At 32.9% G+C, this 25,469-nt stretch overlaps 1 protein-coding gene across 2 annotated transcripts in view; it reads right to left on the reverse strand.

The window, feature by feature from the left end:
• Positions 1–25,469, reverse strand: part of ASCC3 (activating signal cointegrator 1 complex subunit 3) — a 382,658-nt gene that overhangs the window by 101,898 nt on the left and 255,291 nt on the right. For both annotated transcript variants that reach the window (XM_004044455.5, XM_055391435.2), the window contains 5 exons: positions 23,965–24,107; positions 5,740–5,877; positions 5,529–5,649; positions 4,357–4,489; positions 605–730 (listed from right to left, as the gene is read on the reverse strand). In XM_004044455.5, the coding sequence (XP_004044503.4) occupies positions 605–730; positions 4,357–4,489; positions 5,529–5,649; positions 5,740–5,877; positions 23,965–24,107 (661 nt within the window). The remainder of the gene's footprint in view (positions 1–604; positions 731–4,356; positions 4,490–5,528; positions 5,650–5,739; positions 5,878–23,964; positions 24,108–25,469) is intronic.

Raw genomic sequence — 25,469 nt, forward strand, 5'->3', positions numbered from 1 at the left:
AGAGGATTTATAATTTTCATTGTAATGACTTATATGTGTTTTTCCCACACTAAAGATCAGCCCTTAAAAAACAGGGAGTCATGTACTCATTTTTACATCTCAGTGTTTAGTTTACCATCTGAAAAACAGTAAGTGCTGAACGAAGATCTAACATACTGTCTGGAATGACATTCTACCACACCTCAATTTTATTTTCTCTTGCAATATTCTTATTAACACTTATAAATGACCCACAAATTTTTTTCCACCTACAACTTCACAAGCCTCACTCTTTTCTGAATTCCAACTGCATCTAAGTCAGTCACTATCATGTAGTTTAGCACATTTCTTAATGACTTCAGGTAACTCATGTCTCAATTACAGAGCAAACTCCTCAGGATGGCTTAAGGTAATTAAAATAGGTTAAGTAACAAATGCATATAATTATTGATATTTTATATACTGTGATACCAGAGATATCATTTGATTCTTTAGACAAATTCATATACCTAGAATCTCCAAAGTTCTGCCTTTTTTGTATGTACCTCAATTTGGAGTTTATTACTTTCAAATATGTCTTATTTCGGGGCAAAACAGAAAGGTATATAACTGCCCTTGCACTTACCTGGGATTCATGATAAGACGTCGGAAAAAGTAAGTCCAGGTGATATAATCCAATGCATCTTGCTTAGATGTAATTGTACCACCAGCAATCTCTGCATTTAAGTGGTCAGAGAGCACTCCTAATAAACTATATAGTGAACAAGACATGGGAAGCATACAAGAGCATTAAACTAAAAACACTGAAATTTATCTCACGTAGTCAAGATTCAGATTTTATGTTCTAAGATAAAAACAAATTTGTTTTATATAATTTAAATATTTAGTATATAATTTTGTATACTGTGTAAATAATTCATTCCAAATTATTTAGTGGGAATTTGGTTCCAACATACTTTAACCATGAGTCTATAAATCACTTAGTATCATGAACTCAGGTGAACCCGTATTATTCACCAGTACATATATGTGTTCTCATTTTCTTTTAAAGAAGTATGTTATAATTTTCATTTAAATGTGAATAAAAAGTGGGCTAGTTAGAATGTCACAAAAGTACTATTATAATAATATTTTTCCAGATTAAGTTAACAGTAGTAATAATTTGTTGAAAGCAATCACTAGTGCCTGTCACATGGTATGTACTCAATAAATGGCACTTATCACTACCAATCATTTTTGGAAAATAAATTGCTAGGTGTAAAATAAATACAAGCTGACAAAAAGAAAGCTACTGACTTTCAGGAGATGAGGACAGCCACGAGAGGTAGAGTAAGAGCAGGCAACAGAAGAGATATCTTGCAGAGGAAGGAAGAGCACAGGTACAGGACATGGAGTAAGTATAGAATAAGTACTGAGGCAGATTAAAGGAGAGTTGACATGAAAGAGATGCTATTTAGAACAGAAAATTGAGCAAATATATTCTCTTCATTAATTTGTAAATATTAAAGTCCCTAGTCATATAAGACATTATGTATTAGGTGTTGTGGAGTACACAAAGATAATCAGATGTGTTGAAAGACTGGTATAACAAAATGTTTAGTTTAGTTTCTTATGTTAAATATAAAAAAGGAAGCAATGTTCAACAAAAGAAAAAGCTAAGTAAAACTATAATTCATGGAAAAATATGCAGGTATTAAAAATAGTTTTTGCAAAGGACACGAGAAAATAGTTATAATAAGTTGAATTTTAAAAAAAGTTGCTATGTTACTCTCAGGTCACCAGCTGCAGACTACAAATTGGTCCAGTCAATTTTGAGATCAAATTCATAATATCTATCTGAACAATCACTATGAACCAGCAATTTCAGTTTTTCATTATGATCTGCTAGAGAAACATTTACATGTGAGAATAGGAAAGAAAATCTTTCACTGCAATGTTATACATAAGAGGAGAAAACTGGAAATTCTCTAGGTGCACATTAATAGAGAAATGAATAAATAAACTATGAAATACTATGTAATACATAAAATAATAACGGTCATATCAAGGTACAAAACAAAAAAAATTTAGTTAACTTTTTATCGAAGTATACACAGATAAAATTACATAAATTATATAGGTACAACACAATTAATTATTGCGATGTGAACACAGTTGTGTAATCAACATCAACATCAAGCATTGAAAGTGTCCCAGAAGTCCTCCTGTTGTGCTTTTCTAGTCCCTTTCTTCTCAAAAGAATATTTGGACTTCATTTCTTTTTGTTACCTTACTGCAGTGGTTTGGGCCTGTAGCTCAATGCTTACTGGAAGAAGTGACAGCAAAATCCCTATATCATTTCCTATCTCAAAGGGAAAGCTTTCAATATCTTCTTATAAATTATGATGTTTGATATAGATTTTTTGTAGATATTCTTTATCAAATTAAGAACATTCCCTCATACTCCTGCTTGCTAACAGTTTTATTATAAATAGGTATGGAATTTCATCAATTTTTTTTACATCTATGAAATGATTATATAATTTTTCTCATTTTTGTTCATGTGGTGAATTATATCCATTCATTTTTCAAATAATCATCTTTGCATTTATAGAATAAGCTGCATGTGGTAGTAATATATTATCTTTTTATACATTGTTTGATTTGATTAACTATTGTTTGTTTAGGATTTCTACATCTATATTAATGAGAGACGTTTGTTACATTCCCTCCTCGTAAATTTTTTATCAGGTTTTGGTATCCAAGTTGTTCTGGTGTCATAAAACAAGCTGGCAAGTATTCTTCCCTTTTCCACTACTAGGAGGAGATTGTGTACGATTGATGCTATTTCACCCTTAAATGTTATGAAGAATTCACCATTGAAGCTTCTGGGTCAGAAGATTTCATTCTAAAAGATTTTAAATTTCAGATTCAATTGCTTTGGATAGATGAGAGACTATTTAGATTTTCTATCTTTTTGTGTCAGTTTTAGTAATTTTTAAAAGAAATTTTACTATTTGATACAAAATTTAAATATTATTTGCATTAGGTTGTTAATATCCTATTATTATTCCAGTCTGTGGTATTTTTCCATTCCTGATATTTAGACTAAAAAATTTATCAATTTTATTCATCCTTTTAAAAGAACCAACTTTTGGTGGTGTTGATTTTTCTCTAGTTATGTTTATTTCCAGTTTATTAATTCTTACTCTTTCTTTCTTTGAGTTTAATTCGCTTTTTTCTAAATTCTTGAGATCAGTACTTAGACTACTAACTTTTTTTTTCTTTTTCCTTTATTTTTCTGCAGATAGAGTTTCACCCTGTTGCTCAAATTAGAGTGCAGTGGTGTTACGACACATGTACCTCAAGCTCCTGGGCTCAAGCAATCCTCCTGCTGCCTCAGGACCACATGCATGAACCGCTATGCCTGGCTAACTTTTTTTTTTTTTACTTTTTTGTAGAGACAGGATCTATCTACGTTACCTAGGCTGGTCTCAAACTCCTGGCCTCAAGCAATTCTGCCTCAGCCTTCCAAAGTGCTAGGATTACAGGTGAGAGCCACTGTGCCTGGCTGACTTTTTAAGTTTTTAAAATCAACATTATTAGCACTTATAAAAAATAAAAAGAACCAATAATTATATACAGGATAAATCAGATGTTTTGTCTTCAATGCAGTTAGAATATGGTAAAGGAGATCCAATATATAGAAAAGGACTATGATAAAAGGTAGAAAGTGATAAGTGTTTATAAGTGAAAAATACCTAAATCTGAAGGAAGAAAGGTTATTTTCAGCTGAGAATACAAGAGAAGACTTTGAGAAAGGAGTAGTGGTTACTGGGTCCCAAAAGAGGTATAGGATGATTCTCAAATGAGCCAGCAGCCTAAATCATTAATTACATGCTCCCTTATTTGGGATATTTATTTATTAACTGTACAACTGTACTATGAAAACCCTCACCAAACTAATACTTTATTAAATGTTTATTATGTGATAGACACTGTTCTAAGCACTATGTATTTGATCATTATTAGTACTCTATGAGATAGCTGGTCTTGCTACCATCTCCATTTTACAATAGGTGCAATAAGGCAATGAGGTGTTAAGTAACTTGCTCAAGATCAAGCAAGTAAATGGTAGAGCTCAGATTTTCACCCTGGTCATCTGGCTTCATAGTCAATGCGTCTGAACACTGTACTATACTGCTTATTTTAAAAAGTTATTTTTAACATTTAAATTATAATTGAATATTGTCATAAAGTGATAATTATATTGTTTCACATTATATTAAATTCTTTTAAGCTACCTGTTTTACTGATTTTTATATAATAAAATATAACCAGAAAAACACCAACTTGTGATGAAATAAATCCATTTAAACTAATTTAAATAAGATTTACCTTGATTCTACTGGGAAAGGTTCATAAAGAAATTTTTTATAAAAGTCTTTCTTTATGTCATGAACTAGAATTACAGCTTTGCCTTGGTCATCAAACTGCGGCCTCCCAGCACGCCCCATCATCTGCAGAACATCTTTAAAAGAGAGAACAAAGAGATATTCTACAATGTGGCATATAGCACAAGGTATATTTACTGATTATGGCATGCTTCTATAATCAACCAAATAACAAAAGAAATAGAATATTGTGAAAATATGTTTGCTATGTTGATGGCTACTACTACGCTGAGTTCCCTAAATTAATATAATTAACTCAGAAAATTGATAAATAAGCAAGTAACTATGATGAAAAACTGAGTGTTTGAAAGGGTCTTTCTTAACATTTATAGATGTAAGAAAGATGAAAATTCCCTTTAGTGGAATGCTTTAAAATGCTGTTTAATAGATATTATTTTAATTAAATAAGAAAAAGTAAAAAATAAAATATATATACAAAAATCTTTTCAGCAGAGTCATTTGATTATTTTCCCCGTGAATAATGAACCCATTTAGGCCTTGTCCTCCCTGCACCCCGGTATAAAATTTCTTTCTTTTAGTCTACATAAATCTCTGAGATAACTAATGATTTAGAAATGATATAGCTTTTACATGTATTCATTTAGTGGAAATATACATTGAGTGTATTTCCCTTTTTGAACTCACTGAAAATGATTTTATCATGTTTTAAAATATCTTAACAGAGTCTTCATGCATAAGTTGTAGCAATAAACACTTTGGTTCTGGAAATCCCATGGAGGTATCATTTCTAGTGAAACACATTTAAAATTAAGCAAAGCAATACTTAGTCATAATTTACTAAGGAATTTCACTAATAGCTCCTAAGAAGTACTTTTATCTATTTATAAATTTGAAACCAACTTTGGATGGCTTAATAACAAGTACTTTAAGCCACTTATTATTTTCTTACTTTTGTGTAAGTAAAAGTAAATACAGCAGCAATATTTTGTATAATATTTTAACTGAAAACAAAAAGTCTATAATTGCTTATCATCTGTTTAAATGTGACCAATTCTCAGAAGTTTAATTGGTGGAAATTCAAATTAATTATTCAAATTCAAATTTACTAAGGGTAAAATAGAGCTTCATGTATTTCTGTGAATTTAAGAAAATTACCTGTAATGGGAAAATCCACATAACGTCTTGTTTTTCCATCATAGTATTCTGTTCCCTTAATAATTACTAAATGAGCTGGAAAGTTTACACCCCAGGCTAATGTGCTTGTAGCAATAAGAACCTAAAAAGCAAAATAAAATATCTTATATCTAAGTAAAATATAACTTTTAAGTTACATTTAAATATGTGTTCACTGGAGAAAAAAAAGTACCTGAACTTTACAGTTTACAAATAGTTCCTCTACTGTTTTTCGGTCCCTCTCATGTAGTCCAGCATGATGCATTCCTATCCCAAAAGCAAGGGTCAGCTTGAGGTTGGAATCTCTTACTGTTGCAATGATGTTCTCCATCTGCAAGTAAAAACAAAATTACAAGATGTAGATGTATAACTTTAAAATTTTCATGTTTCAAAAAACATTAATTTTGTCTTTATGTTATTATATGGACATAAAATATATGTCCCATATACAGTTATGATTAAAGTTCAATTAACTGAAAAGAATATCTACTTGGTGAGAATATATACTCTAAACACACTAAAGTTTAAATGTTATCCATCTTATTTTTATGCATCAAGAGAAAAAATCTGTAGATAAATGATATGTTCTTTAATGAGTAACAACCATTAAAAAGGATGCAATATTTCAGTGTCTCTGTTCATCTCTTGTTATAAAAAACACCGTTTTTGAAGCTCAGTGCCAAAAATTTTAAAAATACAGACCAAAAAATAGTGGAAGAAAAAATCAGCCATAATCCTTGCAGACAGAAAGAAACTGTTCCAATTTATGCTTTCTTACAGAACTTATTGGCCCTGAACAAGTCACATAACCTCACTAAGCCTGTTTCTTTAACTGTAAATTTGAAATAATAACAGTAATCTTATATATGCATTTAATCTTCCCTAAAGCCCTGTAATAGTAAATACTATTATTCATCCTATATGTAAATTTAGTAATGATAAAAGGATACATATACCTATCCAAAAATTGTTTTCCAGAGAGGCACACAGCTATAAACATATTAGCATCTCAATGTTACTATGTTCTCAAAACTCTGAATATTGTTTAAAAAATCAAACTGGTGTATTTTTGTTTATTTCTTATCTTCGATCAATAGTACAGCTAAACAATTTTTATATTTATTGGCTATTTTATAATTTACCTTTTAATTTTTTAAGTCGATGTGATAGTCTTTTTTTTTCTAATTGGCTTGTGATCTTTTTTATATATTAACGATATTAACCCCTTGTCCATCATATGCTATAAATATGTATATATATTTATATATACATAAATACATATACACACATATATACATATACATATATACGTATATGTATATATATTTATATATACATATACGTATATATGTGTGTGTATATATATACTTTATATATATACTTTATATATATATACTTTATATATATATACTTTATATATATACTTTATATATATATACTTTATATATATACTTTATATATATATACTTTATATATATACTTTATATATATATACTTTATATATATACTTTATATATATACTTTATATATACTTTATATATACTTTATATATATACTTTATATATATACTTTATATATATATACTTTATACATATATACTTTATATATATATTCTTTATATATACTTTATATATATACTTTATATATATATACTATATATATACTTTATATATATATACTATATATATACTTTATATATATACTTTATATATATACTTTATATATATACTTTACATATATATACTTTATATATATACTTTATACTTTATATATATATACTTTATATATATACTTTATATATATATACTTTATATATATACTTATATATATATACTTTATATATATACTTTATATATATATACTTTATACATATATACTTTATATATATATTCTTTATATATACTTTATATATATACTTTATATACTATATATATACTTTATATATATACTTTATATATATACTTTATATATATACCATATATATATATATTTATATATATATACACACTTTTTCTTTTTGAGGCAGAGTCTCGCTACGTCGCCCAGGTTGGAGTGCAGTGGCGCGATCTCGGCTCACTGCAAGCTCTGCCTCCCGGGTTCACGCCATTCTCCTGCCTCAGCCTCCCAAGTAGCTGGGACTACAGGTGCCCGCCAACATGCCCGTCTAATTTTTTGTATTTTTAGTAGAGACGGGGTTTCCCGTGTTAGCCAGGATGGTCTCGATCTCCTGACCTCGTGATCCACCCGTCTCGGCCTCCCAAAGTGCTGGGATTACAGGCGTGAGCCACCGCGCCTGGCCTGCTATAAATATTTTTGCCCCCAGTTTTTTATTTGCACTTTATTTTATTTATGCTTTAACTTTATGGACCTAGAATTGTAAATCGGTCCCTTATGTTTTGTTGCTTAGAAAACTTTTCCTAAATATATACATACATATTTCCCCATTTCTTCAACTTGTTATAGTTTTATTTTTTAAATTTAAATAATTATCTTGTAATTTATTTTTGTATAGAAACTATGGTAGAAATCTAAGTTTAGTTTTCCTAAATAATTAACCAATTATTCTAGCAATATAGGTTAAATAATTCCTTATCTTACTTTAAATGCTACATTTAGTATATTCACAATTTTTATATATTATAATTTTTACATTTTTAAACATTTCCAGCCTGAGTTTAGCTCACTAATCTGTCATATATCTAAATGGTTTTTGAAACTCATGTTGTAGAAATGCTCTCTGAATATTCTATCACTTTCCATTCAACATGGAAAATACTTAAAGTAACACAGATTTTATGGGAAGAAAAAGCAAATCTTATTTTGTTACAAAATTTGTTGTAAAGAACTAAATAGTTGTGGCTGGGTGTGGTGGCTCAAACCTGTAATCCCAGCACTTCGGGAGGCCAAGGTGGGTGGATCATGTAAGGTTTGAGGTCAGGAAATCGAGACTAGCCTGGCCAACATGGAGAAACCTCGTCTCTACTAAAAATACAAAAATTAGCTGGGCATGGTGGTGCATGCCTGTAACCCCAGCTACTCAGGAGGTGAGACAGGAGAATCGCTTGAACCCGGGATGCAGAGGTTGTAGTAAGTTTAGATCATGCCAGTGCATTCCAGCCTGGGCAACAGAGCTAGATTCTGTCTCACAAAAAAAGAAGAAGAAGAAAAGAAAGTCCAGTTTCTTTGTTTCAGATAGTTCTCTGTCCTTGAAGCAGAGGATAGCATAAGGCACAGCATAAGGAAGTTCTTTCCGGGAAACTCCATGAGGAGAATAATGTTAAGACCAAGTGATTTGAGAAGACATGAGCACTGAAAAGAAGGATACATCTCTAAAGTTTCACCACCACATTCCAGCAGTAAGCAACAGGGGAGAAGAAACTTGGAAATAGTAAATGCATAATTTTTATATGCCTGAGATAGAAGTATAAAAAAGTGACAATTTCTTCAGATCTTATTTCCTTTTTTCAATTAGCAACCTCTAATATATATAAGCATGCTTGCAATACACTTAGTAGCTTGTCTGTGCATAAATCAATAAGTAGATCACAAAATCCTCAGCTTGAGAAACTATTGCTGCTGCTGCAGTTTAGTAAAAATGTATGACCAAAATATCCACATAATGAAACATTCCAACTGCTTTCTTGTTCATTTTATTTTCACTAGTCAGAAAAATTTTCTAAGTTTTTTTTAATGTAGAAGCAAGCCGTTTTATACTTATAATAATCCATAAAATAGGAAAATAAAGTTTAGCTTTATAATAATTACTAAGGTATTAAAAAAGCACTGTACAAACTAGGTGATATTTTAATGACATACGCATAAGAAATGTTATCTATCAACTTTCACTGAACTGAATACAATGTCTAAATAGCTCATGTATAAATAGTTCATTCTGTTTGGCCACCTAGTATTCTTGTATTATTTACTTTATGAACTGTTAAGCAGGAATATGGAAATATATTAGTATGAATCCACTTTACCTTAAAATTAGCACAGGATATGTAAGCTGACTATAAATGCATGATATAAGGAAAGGTGCTTGTCTTGTCTCATAAACTACATGTTAGGTATTCTCATTAGACAACTTATTACCCATTTTTTGTTCAATAGTTCACAGCATAAAATGTCTTCAATTTACACTACAAGGAACTGATTCACTGGTGTCCTTGTTCTAATAATTAGTTTGAGAGATTTTTTTTTCACTTTTAAACTTACATAAGTATATATAACTTGTGTAATTTGTAGTGCCCCATGGCAATGCCAATCATACCCAAACAATAATGAATCATTTGCCATAGGAAAGCTAAAGAATCCTCTGGCAGAAGGTCTGGTGAGGCATTAATATTCTGTCTTTTGCACCAGGGAAGGCTAACAGTTTCTCAATCTCCTAGACCGCACTTTCACATAAATCAGTGCAGTAAAGAGAACTGTTTGTTTATCTGAACTGGCAAAGACTTAACATCCTCATGAAGACAATCGCACACACAAAAAACTTCATTTATTACATGGTTTCTCTGGATGAATTTCAAATTATTTGAACATCATAAAAAGCAAAATTTATAGCTGTTAATTATTAAGCACAAAATACTACTAGGATGGCCTATACAAATTTGAAAACATAATTTTTTGAATCATATACATCTTTGTTACTGTACTTAAAAATAAGTTTCATCTTGATCAAAACATCTTAAGACAAGCAAAAGTATTCAGGAACTTAGGATAATGAAAGTTTAAAACATGACAATAGATATAATTTGTTGAGCACTTATAATATGCCAGGCATTGTGTTTATCACTTTACAAAGATTATCACATTTAATCCTTTATATAAAGTAATATAGTCCTAATATAACAATTAATTTATACAACTGAGTATATGTCAAATGGAAGGACCCAGTGATTTTGAATACTAAAGAGTATAGTTTCTTAGCCCTGGTTCCATGAGAGAATTAACCCCTATAAAAAATACTTGGGTTACCATATTCTCAATTTTTCCAGTGATAGCTAGTACTTTTCTAGATGGAGAGGAGACAAGTTTATTTTATACATAAAGTGGATGCCTTAGGACATTAAGGCTTAATTCTTGTTAAGAAGGGTTGCTATAGAATTTAAAAAAAAACCATGATAAATGAAACACTGATAGAAGAAGTTTTACTTCCATAGTTCATTTTTGTTCAACAAATTATTTGTTGTAATGTATAGGTGTCTTTCCAATAAATAGCCTTTGAAATATGTCTGACCACCTGATTGTTAAAAAAATTATTCAATATTATACGTAACAGAAAAACAGATCTATGTTATTCTAGGTAGTGATCTTTTTCTTAAGGTTGGGGGGAGGAGGCACATATGTAAACTGTTGAACCATTTACTTTAACTTAATAGAATTTTTTTTACATTTTATATTTATTATACTCAAAAAGCTTTTGTAGAAAGATAGATTCCATTTAAGTAGATACATTACTCTGTGCCTGAAATACATTCCAGTCAGAATATAATTCAGTGAGTTGATGACAACGTTGGCACCAAAAGAAAGGAGGAGACCAGATTGAACAAGAATGAGCTAACAGATTGTGCAGCCCAATTCTGTCCTTTTGAATGTGATATATTGTTTCAAGATGCTAAAAACCCATACTTTCTCAAAGCATATCTGTTGTGCTGGTTTTCTCATTTTCACAGAATCCTCATTATCAGAACTCTATACTCTTTTCAAAGCATGTCAGACTCAGACCATATGCCACTGAATAATGCTTATCAATTGTCTGAAATGCTCAATAAAAGATGTACCACAGAAGAATCATAAAAGTTCTGAAGAGTTTTATTTTTAAATAAAAATAATTAAATCTATCATATCTGGTACAGATATTAAATGAAATTGAAACATTTCCTTATAATCACCAAATGTTAATTTCTTTTAATACAAGTCTGTATGATAAACCCCATACACTGAAGGAAGAAAAACAATGAAACATTTTACAGCATTCTACGGATACACTAATAAAAAAGAATTCAAGAAATAAATGAATTAAAAAGAATAGTTTCTAAACTGTATCAATACTCCCAAAATTTATACTCCGTTGCTCTTTCTGACGCTCGAAGACAAGCACACCTCAAAATGATTTATCATACTTTCAACATATAAATATATTTATATCTGATTAAATTACATGTGAAGTAAACATATAAGTGAAATACAAATTAAATGTACAAATGAAATACAAACAATAACAGCTAAATCTTTGCTATTTTGCCAAATAAATGCAATACTATTTTCAATGTTTGCTTTTCAGTTTGGCTTAATTCTTTTTTTCTTTCTTTCTTTTTTTTTTTTTTTTCAGGAAAGCATGCTTACATTTGTCTTAAAATATTTTTTGAGGGAGGGGTACAAGCAGAATCTATTACATGTCTAGATTGCGTAGTGGGCAAGTCAGGGCTTTTAGGGTACCCATTACCTGAATTGGGTACATTGTACCCATTAAGTAATTACTCATAGTCTACCTCCCTCCCACTCTGTCACCCTTCCAAGTCTCCATTGTATATTATTCCTCTCTCTACATCCATTTGTATAAATTAAATTTTTTTATTTTTATTTTTTGTGGGTACATAGTCACATGTATACATTTTTTAGCATCCACTTATGAGTGAGAACATGCAATATTTGGCTTTCTGTGTCTGGCTTGTTTCCCTTATGATAATGACCTATATAGTTCCATCCATGCTGATGCAAAAGACATGATTTCATTCTTTTTTATGGCTGAATAGTATTCTATTTTGTATATATACATTTTCTTTATCCAATCATTTATTGATGGATACTTAGGTTGATTCTGTATCTGCTTTTGTGAATAGTGCTGCAATAAATATATGAGTGCAGGTATCTTTTTGATATACTGATTTCTTTTTCTTTGGGTAGACACCTAGTAGTAAAATTGCTGGGTGGAATGGTAATTCTATTTTTAGTTTTCTGAGAAATCTCCAGACTATTTTCCATAAAGGTTGTTCTAATTTACATTCTCACCAACAGCGTGTAAGAGTTCCCTTTCCTCTGCATCCTCATAGATGATAATAGCCATTTTGACTGGGGTAAAATAATATCCCATTGTGGTTTTAGTTTGCATTTTTCTGGTGATTAGTAATGGTGAGCATTTTTTCATATACTTCTTGGCCATTTGTATGTCTTCTTTTGAAAAATGTCTATGTCCCTTGCATTTGGCCTAATTCTTAATAAAAGCAGTATCAAAACTGGGTTGTAGGGTAAGATATTAAAGATTTTTTCTTATTCATGTTTTTAATTTAATTTGGCACGCTGTTGGTAGGAAATCCCAGTGTAAGCACTTCATATTTATTTCTGATTATAACTTTTATCTTTATTTCCATTGTTGAAGAATTTTGATTCTAACTCATATTTAGCATTTCCATATATTGAAAAACTTTAAAAATGCAGATAAAGGTAATGAAAGGGACATTATAAAATTTTCGAAAGTAGTATATTGTCAAATGCGTAATTATGATATTAACATGAATTAAATTTGTGAAGGATCACAGCACGCAAAAAGGTATAAATATAAGATCAGATTTTACCACAACTCTCAACAAAGAGAACCTATAAGGTATAATTTCATGTTGCTATACAATCACAGTAATAACAGTTAATATTTATTAAACAATTAACTATGTTTCAGTATCTTAAATGTATTAACACATGTAATCCTCACAACATTCCTATGAGGATGGGTTTCCTATTATTCTCTTTCATAACAGAAGAGATGGGGCGCAGAGATTAATCCTACCAAGGCCACATAGCTTGTAACAGGCAGTCAGTATTGACCAAGAAGCCTGGCTCCAGTCCATCCTCTCAAGCACAATGCCACCCTCTAATCACTACATGAATAAGAGGGATATCTAGTTAACTACTGAAAGTAATAATATTATTAATCAGGCTTAAGGGTGAGCCCCAGTGTTTTAGACTACATGCAGAAAACAAGTAAGATTTGAAATAATGAGTAATGTATTTGAAATAATAAGTAATGAAATAATGAGTAACTCTATGCAGATGATTTATAAATCTATTTTTTATTAATTTCCCACTTCTATGCCTAAAAATGAAGAATATCTAAAATTATTTTCTTTTCTAAACTAAAATATTACCTTTTTCAACTATCTTCATGATTGAGAATGGCACAGCTCCTGCTGTTTGCTCGTTTGATATTTCAGCTACTAATTTTTATTTTTTTTTCCTTTTCTTAAAAAAATTTTTGAGATGGAGTCTCGCTCTGTCGACCAGGTTGGAGTGCAGTGGCGTGATTTTGGCTCACAGCAACCTCTGTCTCCCAGGCTCAGGTGATCCTCCTGCCTCAGCCTCTTGAGTAGCTGGGACTACAGGTGCGTGCCACCACACCTGGGCCAGGCTTGTCTTGAAATCCTGACCTCAGGTGATCCACCCAACTCAGCCTCCTGAAGTGCTGGGATTACAGGCATGAGCCACCGTGCTCAGCCGAGCTACTGATTTTTCTTTATTTTTATTGCACTTTTGTCCCCATCAAATTACTCCCACCCCCACCATGACTTTTCCATCTTTTCTATTCGATATTGTTGTCACTGATTCCAATTACTGTATGGCAGATTAAAATAACAGAGACTGTAGGTTAGCTACCCTGTTTTGAGTTCCTAAGCTGCCACTTGCTTGCTTGTGCTATCTGGACAATCACTTAATCCTTCTAATTTCAGTTTTTGCATCTATAAAACTGGGATAATAAAAACTACCCTTTGAGAATTCATGATAAAATGTGATAATATAAACTTTCATGAATTCTAAAGTACTCTATATAAATACATCACTTAATACTTAGTTGAGTAAAAGTAAACTACTATTATGCTTAGCAATAATTGATATATTTTGCCTCCTTCTTCAGTAGGATATGCATGCTACCAACTAAGGCAAAATAAAATAAAACAGCCTCCTATATTGTAACTCAAGGATACTGAATAGCTGCTCTAAATTGCAGAAATATTTCACAAGGCCCAACTGGTTTCAAACATTCAATGCTCAGCAAATCTGTAGATAATGTCTGCTTGACACTCAATATTCTCAGCTTAATAGTTTATTTACTGGTCAGTCATTTAGAGGTATGAGGCTTGATAAAACACAAAGCACTTGGGGTGGGAATTTTGTACCATGAACTAAATTTATTTTAGTTCTATAAAAAACAGGTCCTTTGAGTTAGAAATGATGTTGTTATCCTGCATTAAATTCAACTTAATTTCTGATTTAAAACAATTTCAAAATCCATCTTCAACATCTAGTACTAACTTCTTACCTACAAGAAGAGGCCAATATCTATTTATATGTTGAATGAACAGGCAAATTAATCAAAGAAAACTATAGTAAAATGTCATTAGAATCTCCACCAAATCTGAACTCAGGATAATTTTGAGTAAAGCAAAACTATAGTTCATCTCTGTAGGTCTACTAATATTTTACTTGTAATGAGATTAGGTGGATTATGTTTAGCTTAAAATGATAAACTGCTCTAGCATCTAAAAACACTTTAGTATTAAGCATGTGAAAACACTATCAATCTTACTTTTCATGAAAGTATTCTTCCTATGCACCTGCATTACAGTTTTCATAAATTCACTTTGAAGCACCATGTAAAATTATAATTGGCACATTCAAAAAATAATGTTCTGTATAATTTAGAAGAGACTTCCAGACAATTAATTTGAATTAACAAGGATTAACTATACTGCTGTTCCTTGTTCCAGGGAACTCTTATCTCCCATACCCTTCTAATTTCGTATTACCTCTACCTGGATTTTTTCCATGGTTTGCTCCAGTCAGAAGGCTCTTACCTTTCCTGCTTCAGATTTTTCCCCCCACCTACCTTTGGATGATGTTGTAGACTTTAGAGCACAACTTAAAACATTCATGGCAAAAGGCCTTGCAGAATCCTAATTAATTTCTACTTGTAAGGACAAAAGTGAATAGCGAGTTCTTGTTGTTGTATTCTTCTTTTAGCTACCTGGATCTTATTTAACAGTGTGGCAGAAGAAAGGGGCCGCCCTGCTGTTAACTGGCAAGATACACAGAGGTGTTGAGGGAAATAATGTAAGCAATACTAAAGAATGAAGTCTAATCTTCAGCCAGCATCCTGCTTTCCCACCCCAGAAAAGGAATCTCATCTAAGGGCAGTATTCTGAACTTTTTGTTGTTGTTGTTGTTGTTGTTGTTGTTGTTGTTGAGACAGAGTCTTGCTCTGTCACCCAGGCTGGAGTGCAGTGGCACGATCTTGGCTCACTGCAATCTCTGCCTCCTGGGTTCAAACAATTCTCATGCCTCAGCCTCCCGAGTAGCTGGGATTACAGGCACATGCCACCATGCTCAGCTAATTTTTGTATTTTTTTTAGTAGAGATGGGGTTTCACCATGTTGGCCAGGCTGGCCTTGAACTCCTGACCTCAAATGATCCGCCTGCCTCGGCCTCCCAAAGTGCTGGGATTACAGGCGTGAGCCACTGTGCCTGGCCCAGTATTCTGAGCTTTCAATCCATAGACTCACTCAGAAGAAAAGGCCTTCCCTCTGTTCTTTTATCTGTTAGTGCTGGTTGGCAACTATCCAGATCGTAGCACTATTTTCCTTGAAATATGGGACCAGACTGCAGAATATTGGGTGGAAGCTGACAGATCATACTTGCTAGATGTTAAATTATAATATTAATTAAATTACACAGTAAAACTTCTAGAAGTTGTATATGCTATTTGCTTCTATTTTCACCTCCTCGCCCCCCTCATTTGCTCCTCAGTCCATTCCAAACTGCTTCTGTTCACATGTCACTGACTGCCAAGTTCATCCAGGACCTTCAAATGATAAACCCCATGGGTGTTTCCTGTGCTCTCCTCTACTCAACTCCCATTTACATTTGATATAGCCAAGCACTCCTTCCTTCACAGAACCCTCTCTTCTACAGTGTTTTAGGACACTGTCTTACTATACTGGCATCACATTCTCAGTGACCTGTGCCAGTTCCTCATTTTCTATCTCAGCTCGCACTAAGAGAATCCCTCAGGGCCTTCCCTCTGTTTCTCCACACTCTGTCTGAGAGTCTCATGTGCTTACCTTGGTTTAAGGGTTGCCTCCATGCTGATGCATCCATGTTCATATGTTCATTTCACAGTCTCTGTGGGTTTTACAGACTTGTATCTAATTGCCTTGAAATCTCCACTTGAAAGTCTTAGATATACAAACTAACATGTCCAAAATATAACTTCTTCTTTTAAAAATGAATACTTTACAGATTCTGAGAAGGGCTGCCTATGGCTTTGAATTAGAGGACTGCTATTTTTATGGATATTTTGGGGAAGTAGGAAGCGAAAGAAGACTGAGTGCCCAACTATGTGATACCAGGTGACCTTGCAATGAAAACTGTTGATCATAAACTGAGTATTTCACTGTCACTTTACTGGAAAGTAGAGATGATGCAAGTTGATGATTCACATTTTGCCCTGAAGGTAACCAGATTAGCCAGATGGTAAGGAGCTTGATAAGAGTATTACTGGAGGACAGAAAGGCACAAGTTTTAGGTGGATGAACTCTTAGAACAGTGCCAGAATAAAAGGCTACCTGTATTTCACGAAGATTCGTGACAAAAAGTTAAGGGCATTGTGCAATATGCTGGTAATGATCAAATGGGCAAAATAACCACCTCTTAGGATATCGGACAGCCTCCTTCCCAGGCCACAGTGTTTTATGCAATAGGTTATGTACTCAGTGGCCAAAGTAAAAGAGATGAAAATTATGCATGGGTGAAACATAAACTTCCTTTTCCTCACGAAGGCCCAGCTATTGCTACTGCTCAGTGCCTAATATGCCACCAGTGGAAACACTGGGCCCATAATAAAGTATCTTACCCCTGAAACCAGACAGTTATCTGGTGGTGAGAAGATTATACTGGACCTTCTCTATCACTGAGGAGACATGTATTCATCTCTGTAAGAACAGGCACTTACTTTGGATTTTAATTCTCTTTTCCTACCAAACATGGTTCTGCTAGTAGCCTCAAGGGTAGAATTACTGAATGCCTTATACATCATGACGATACCCTGTATAATAATGTTTCTGTCTGAGGAACTCACTTCATAAAGGAAAAGGTAAGACAATGGGATGATGCCATTGAATGCACTGGTCTTATTATGTTCTCATTAATAGAAAGAGCTGGTTTTATAGATTAAAGATTCAGAATGGCAGCTGGGAGGCAATACCTGGGAAAGGTTGGGGTACTATCCTGCAGGATGAGGTGTAGCCTCTGAACTAGTAATCATCAATGATGCTATTTGTTCTATTGCCAGAATATATGGTTCCAGGAACCAAGTACTCAAGGTGTGTGGATGTCTTTTGAAATCACAGATAAAAAACCACTTGAAAACTTTTGCCTTCTCTTCCCTATAACTCTAGCTTTGCTAGTTCGGAGGCTTATTATCCAAAGGATTAACAGTTTACTTGGAAACTGAAACAGCCACATGACCACTTCAGGCTCTCAGGTTCTTGGATGAACAAACAAAATGTGGTCTCAGTATAGTCTGGGAAACTTATCCTGATGAAGAAATTGGGCTATTGTTTTATAATAAGGGGAGAGAAATTTGGATAGAACATAAATAAATCTGACACTACTGTATCCATTTGAAAAATTAATTGAAGATTTTACAATCCTATATATTAACCATATATAAAATTGCAATTTTCAATCTATCAGGAATGTATGCTTTTGGTCACTCCACTGGATAAAGAGTCTTGATTAGCTTCATGACTGGTTGAAGAAAAAATGTACAGATGATGTATGGTAGAGAAAATGAATCATAAATATCTATTTGGCCCCCTGGCTAGTTGCAGAAATACACAGTGGTCTCTAATCTTTTTCTCTTGCAGTCTTATATATCAACATATTTTAACTAATATATTTAAACTAATTTTATTTATCTTTCCTCTTTCTATCCTCTTTTACTGTAGAATATGGCATTAGTTAGCTGTAACTTTATAATCTAGTCCACTGACTAGAGAATACTGAGATGGGCTTGCAAAAGAACTAGAGGGTGACTAGATACAAGCAAGAGATCTAGGACTAAGTGCTAAATGGAGTTGACGAAATTTTTACTTGTCTTTCCTTGGAGAGGGATGAGTGGATTTGGGTTAAATGAAGGAGACCTTGCATTGCTAGAAAAAAAGTTTTTTAATTAAATGTAGGTATAGGAAAAGTAGTGTATGTATGAGTTTGAGGAGTGAAAGGGCCATAGTGGACCTTTGTTGTTTATGGGCAGCCAGTATCTGAATGTCACCTCCTATGATAGAAGCCAAAGAAGGGAGATTCCTTTTTTCTGCTGCATGCCAGAGATGGAAACTCAGGCATTCAACTCTTTCTATCTTGACTTGAAGCTTGAGAGAATGATGCAAAGACCTAATAATAGCTTGAGGTTAGTGGCAGAAGTAGCAAAATCCAGGTCACATGGTAGCATATACCCACAAACTTTTGAAACCACTGCAATAAGGATTCCTAATGACAATATGGAAAGGTACTTCCCTTTGGGGTTTCCTGATGCAGTATAACTTTACATCAATGATACACTTGAAGGTGTCTTTCTGCTTCCTAATACTTTGAAACTATACTGGATTAAGAAGATAGATGAATAACTCTTTTTGCCTTTGCCAATAAATTAATGAGAACACATATACTCTTCTTAGTCATATTCTCTCTCTAGCCTCTTGTGATCTACCCTAGCTTTCTTTATTCTCCATGCCCCCAGCCCAAATATCTATAGACAGTTCTTGACTTAAGGTCACTGAACAGCAGAATAATTTGAATGCTGTTCTATGCCAGACACACTGCTTCATAGTTGCCAGGATAACTGCTGCTGTGCTTCCTCTGAATGATCAAGTTGTCAACACTAGAGTCTTAACCAATTACCCATGTCCTGCCACAGAACATCAATTTAACACTACACAAGGAGCAGCAATGGAAGCAACCGCTAAGCTTCCAGCCCAGAATATTACGGAAAGTAACCCACACAAAGATTAAAATGTTAAAAAGTTTTCCTATTAATTATTTAGGGCTAATTATTTAAGGGTTCAACAACTAAAACACCTGCTTTATAGTATGCTTCAGTATAATCACACTGAATTTACATAGTAATCAGCAGTAAACCCTCTGAAATTTTCATTTTAAAGGTGATTGCTTTTAGAATCAGTACTAAAACAAAGCATAGTTTGCCTTATTCTTCAGATGGGCGTGGTGAAACAAAATGGAATCAACCCAAATGCCCATCAGTGATAGACTGGATAAAGAAAATGTGGTACATATATACCATGGAATACTATGCAGCCATGAAAAGAAATGAGATCATGTCCTTTGCAGGGGCATGGATGGAGCTGGAAGCTGTTATCCTCAGCAAACTAATGCAGGAACAGAAAACCAAATGGAAATGACATAATATTTCTAGCTGTCCTATTTTATCATACATTTAAATAAATAGTACATTTATAACAAATATTTATGTTAATAAATACAATAATAAAACTAACAGATTTAACTTTCAGAGTCTACAAGGAACTTAAACAAATTTACATGAAAAAAAGAACCCCACTAAAAAGTGGGCAAAGGATATGAACAGATACTTCTCAAAAGAAGACATTAATGTGGTCAACAAACATGAAAAAAGGCTCAGCATCACTGATCATTAGAGAAATGCAAAGCAAAACCATAGTGAGGTACCATCTCACATCAGTCAGAATGGCAATTATTAAAAAGTCCAGAAACAACAGATGCAGGCAAGGTTGTGGAGAAAGAGTAACACTTTTACACTGTTGGTGGGAATGTAAATTAGTTCAACCATTGTGGAAGACAGTGTGGCAATTCCTCAAGGATCTAGAGGCAGAAATATCATCTGACCCAGAAATCCCATTACTGGGCATATACCCAAAGGAATAGAAATCGTTCTATTATAAAGATACGTGCACACGTATGTTCACTGTAGCACTATTCACAATAGCAAAGACATGGAATCAACCCAAATGCCCATCAGTGATAGACTGGATAAAGAAAATGTGGTACATATATACCATGGAATACTATGCAGCCATGAAAAGAAATGAGATCATGTCCTTTGCAGGGGCATGGGTGGAGCTGGAAGCTGTTATCCTCAGCAAACTAATGCAGGAACAGAAAACCAAACACCCCATGTTCTCACTTATAAGTGGGAGCTGAAAAATGAGAACACATGGACATATGGGGGGAACTACACTGGGGCCTGTTGAGGATGGTGGGAGGGAGAATATCAGGAAGAACAGCTAACGGATGCTGGGCTTAATACCTAGGTGATGGATTGATCTGTGCAGCAAACCACCATGACACATGTTCACCTATTGATATGGTTAGGCTTTGTGACCCTAACCCAAATCTCATCTTTAACTGTAATCCCCATAATCCCCACATGTCAAGGGAGAGACCAGGTGGAGGTAATTGAATCATGGGGGCCGTTTCCCCGACGCTGTTGTCATGATAGTGAGAGAGTTCTCACAAGATCTGATGGTTTTATACCGGGCTCTTCCCCTTTTGCCCAGCACTTCCACTACCTGCCACCTTGTGAGGTAGGGGTCTTGCTTCCCCTTCCCCTTCCACCATGATGGTAAGTTTCCTGAAACCTCCCCAGCCATGCTGAACTGTGAGTCAATTAAACCTCTTTCCTTTATAAATTACCCAGTCTTGGGTAGTTCTTTATAGCAGTATGAAAACAGACTAATACACCTATGTAACAAACCTGCACATCCTGTTTATAGACCCCAGAACTTAAAATAAAAGTTGAAGAAAAAATATAAAAATAATACAATTATAACAAATATTTGTTAATAAATACAATAATAAATTTATAATAAACATTTTATACACATATGAAATAATGTTTTCTAGGTATCCTATTTTAGCAGTGAAAAATCTACAACAGCAGAAACCACGAGAGTATATTCTATAGTTTCTACCTAGCCTTGTGGATAAAGTTTTCTGCCGATAAAAAAAATATGAAACAGAGAAGGAATTCTACACAATGTCTGAGCTAACTACAATTCTTTAGGTCTCATATATTAAAATTAACAACAACAACAAAAAGAAACACAGTGGAAGTGTACACTGTGATAATGCACAATGTCTATATACTTTAAGCAAACATCCCAAAATGTGTTTGGTAGGTTTGTACATTGTATCTTGACTTCAAAGAAAAGTGTCCATTTGGAAGACTTTTAGGATAACATATAAAATAAAATTAAGCCTAGAGAGATACCGCACATAAACTGAGTCATCAATATTTTGTATATCTATTTTTCATAATTTTCCTCCTAAGTTATGATACTACCTTAGACACAACAGGATGATTATTCAGATATCAATTAAATAATACAGGATAAAAAAATCTTTTATCAACATTACTTTGAACATAAATTATTTTCTTAAATATCTGGTATACCCATACAAGTAACATTAAGTAAATAAAGATAAAATTTAAAAGATAAAATGATCGCTATTACTCTACTTCAAGCAGTCATTTGATAGCCTGCATATTAAGCTAATTTATGAGTCTGTTAGTGAATAAGGTCATCTATAGAACTAAGCAAAAACATTCTGAAATATCAGTTAACTATTACACAATAATGTAATACATACAGTACTATCTAACAGTCCTACTAACTCTAAATGAGTCATGAGAAGTAGAAGGGGAGAAATATGCAAACTGTTAATCCTGGACACCAGTGGATTTGGAACATTGTTTTTTACTGATGCCGAACAGCACTGCTCTTCTTTAGCCTGCATGAGATTACAAAGTGGGAACACTGAAGAGGGTTGGTGGAGAGATCACAGTGCAACAATTATGCTACTGATTTCATCTGTTTTCATTGTAACTCAATTTAGGAAAATATTTTCCAAAACTGGAAAAGTGTAAGAAAGAACAATCACTATATATTAAATCTATAGAGAGGAGGAGGAATATCTATATTTAGATGTAGTATAAAGAATCATAAAGGATCATACTAACAAACTGGATTACATAAAATGCAAAGTCTTCTATTTGTAAAAAGACACCATGATATTGTTCTCACTCACAGGTGGGAATTGAACAGTGAGAACACATGGACACAGGAAGGGGAACATCACATACCAGGGCCTGTTGTGGGGTGGGAGGAGGGGGGAGGGACAGCATTTGGAGATACACCTAATGTTAAATGACTAGTTACTGGGTGCAGCACACCAACATGGCACATGTATACATATGTAACTAACCTGCACATTGTACACATGTACCCTAAAACTTAAAGTATAATAATGAAAAAAAGACACCATGATAAAAAGACAAGCAATAAACCAGCAAAGTTACCTAATACAGCAGGTGAAAGATTAATATGTATATATGTATAGAAATACACATATATGGAGAAAAGTAATCTATAAAATTTTATATATGTATATATTTTTCTAAATTTGGCAAAGCTCTCACACAAATCTACAAAATAAATGCTGTCCTGGAATAGATGAAAGACCAAAAGAAATGAAGAGACAACAAATAAAAAAGAAGACAACTAGTAAATATATGAAAAAAAAGTTCAACCAATCAAAAATGAAGGCATACATTAAGATAAGATAATATTTTATCTATTATATATCAGTAAGTTGCAACAAATGAGGATGTAGTAAAACTGTTACTCTCATATATTTCTGATAATTCATACATCAGTGGTGATGACACCAATAAGTACAGTTCTTTTGGAAAGTAATTAGCAGTGTACCTGAAAAGCTGTAAAAATATTCACATTATTTGACCCACTGATTTTCTTTTTAGAACTCTATACTGAGAAAATAATTTTAAACAGAGAAAAATCTACAATAATAAGGATGCATGATTATTAAATTACAGGAGAAAACCACTATGAAATAGTTGCATAATGGAATATAACTGCATAGACACAAAAATTCTAATTTAAAATTTTACTGGTGGTTATTACTTAGGGAAAGGATAATAACAGGTTTTAAATTTTTATATATTAGTGCTTCCTAAAATTAAAAAAAGATTATTATATACTTTTTAAAACCCAAATTTTGCAAAATTGTTTTTAACTTCAGTAAGGGCAGTGAATACTTAAAGAATATGAAAATGATTGAATGTTACAATATACATAGGTGATAACGTTAAAGGAAAAAATTATAAATATGAATATACAAAATAAATATTAAGTGGGACTATAGTAGAACAAACTATAACAGAATATTAATAGTGTGGTAAGGTGGCGGTATTATGAATTTCTTCTTTCCCTATAATTACATATGTAGTGCTCATTCTAATATAATATAACCTGAAACATGTAAGTAGTAGAAGATAAAATATGTTGCTTACCTCTCTTTCATCCATGTTTAACCACTGCTTTGGATCTTCTTCAGTAGCCAGGAAGGCGATCAATTCCAAAGCAGTAAGACGAGTTTGACGTCTTGATGAGACAAATATCAAAACAGGTTTGGCTGGAGAATGGCTTCTAATTGCTGTTGAAAAGTTGTGGGAAATAAAATGGAAAGATACTTAACCCCGGAATATGAATTTCATTAGGATATCAAATGGATACATGAAAAATAATGATGTAAACAATTTAGGCATGAAATGTGGCATTATTGCAGGTACTACATGGATCTGGCAGCATATTAGACAGATAATAGGAAAAGAAAGGTTGATGGCCCTACCTAGAGAGTATATTGCCTAGGAGAGAAAAGATTTAATTATGCTGGGTCCAAGTTCTATTCTGAGTTGCCAAGGAAGGAGAAACTTAAAGACTGAGACTCTCCATTAAGAGCTATACATGGTCACTGAATCTTACATTGAGTTTTCCGTACTAAGTTGTGTTTCTCAGCTATCTGTGTTTGCCTAAGCAGTGATATTACAGAGTTAACTGGTCCTGGGGTCTGGTGAGAAAATCAAGTCCTGCCAGGTGACGGAAAATGTCTAGAAAGACCACAAAAAGTTCCTTTTATTTTTGTTATCAGTGATAGAAAAATTAGGAGAGTTTGTACCAGTAAACAGGTTAAGAGATAAATCAGAAGAAAGTTTTCCCTCTGTTTTTTTTAAAAGCATATGTGTGAGAAAGGCAGACAAGATAACGTAGAAGAGAGCTGAAGAGAATACTACGCCTGAATGAGTAGCTGAGTAATGGGACATGGTAGTCAACACAAAGATGAGATGACTCTGGTCAACACAAACCAGAGTAACAAGACTGAAGTAAATTTTGTAAATCAAATCTTTAAAAATAATTAAAGAGCCACATAAATCACTTGGCTTATCTTGAAATTAGGTTTTTTTGTTTGTTTGTTTGTTTGTTTTTGTTTTTTTTGCTTTACATAGGCTCCAAAAAGCTGATAAGATGCCACGAATAGAATATATATTTAGGTCTACACAACTCTCTTAAAACAGTCAGAGATATTTAAAAATTTTATATAAAAAGTTCAACCTCTTTGTAATTTCTTGTTTGAAATGTGAGCTGCAGAATTTCTTTTTATGGGCTGGGAAACAAGGTTTACAATGGAAATGTTGACATGACCTTGACTTTATTTACATCCTAACTATGAGAAATAAAGCTATCACACAATCATATTTCTAAACTCAAAGAAATATAGTAATCACTACAGGTATAATAAATAGTACATAAGTATAGCTGCTGTGCTGATACCATTTCTATGGAAGTGTAAGTACTTTAGTTATTTACTATTGATTTATATAACACAAAATGCTTCCTTTCCATCAATGGTATGCAGTCATTCCATATAGATATCTGCAATTTCAACAATATATATTATGAAAAATAAACTCATTTATCTTATTTCTCACCCTTTTATTGTTTATCAGAATGTTACAGA

The sequence above is a fragment of the Gorilla gorilla genome, chromosome 5 (assembly GCF_029281585.2).
Source record: "Gorilla gorilla gorilla isolate KB3781 chromosome 5, NHGRI_mGorGor1-v2.1_pri, whole genome shotgun sequence".
NCBI lineage: Eukaryota > Metazoa > Chordata > Mammalia > Primates > Hominidae > Gorilla > Gorilla gorilla.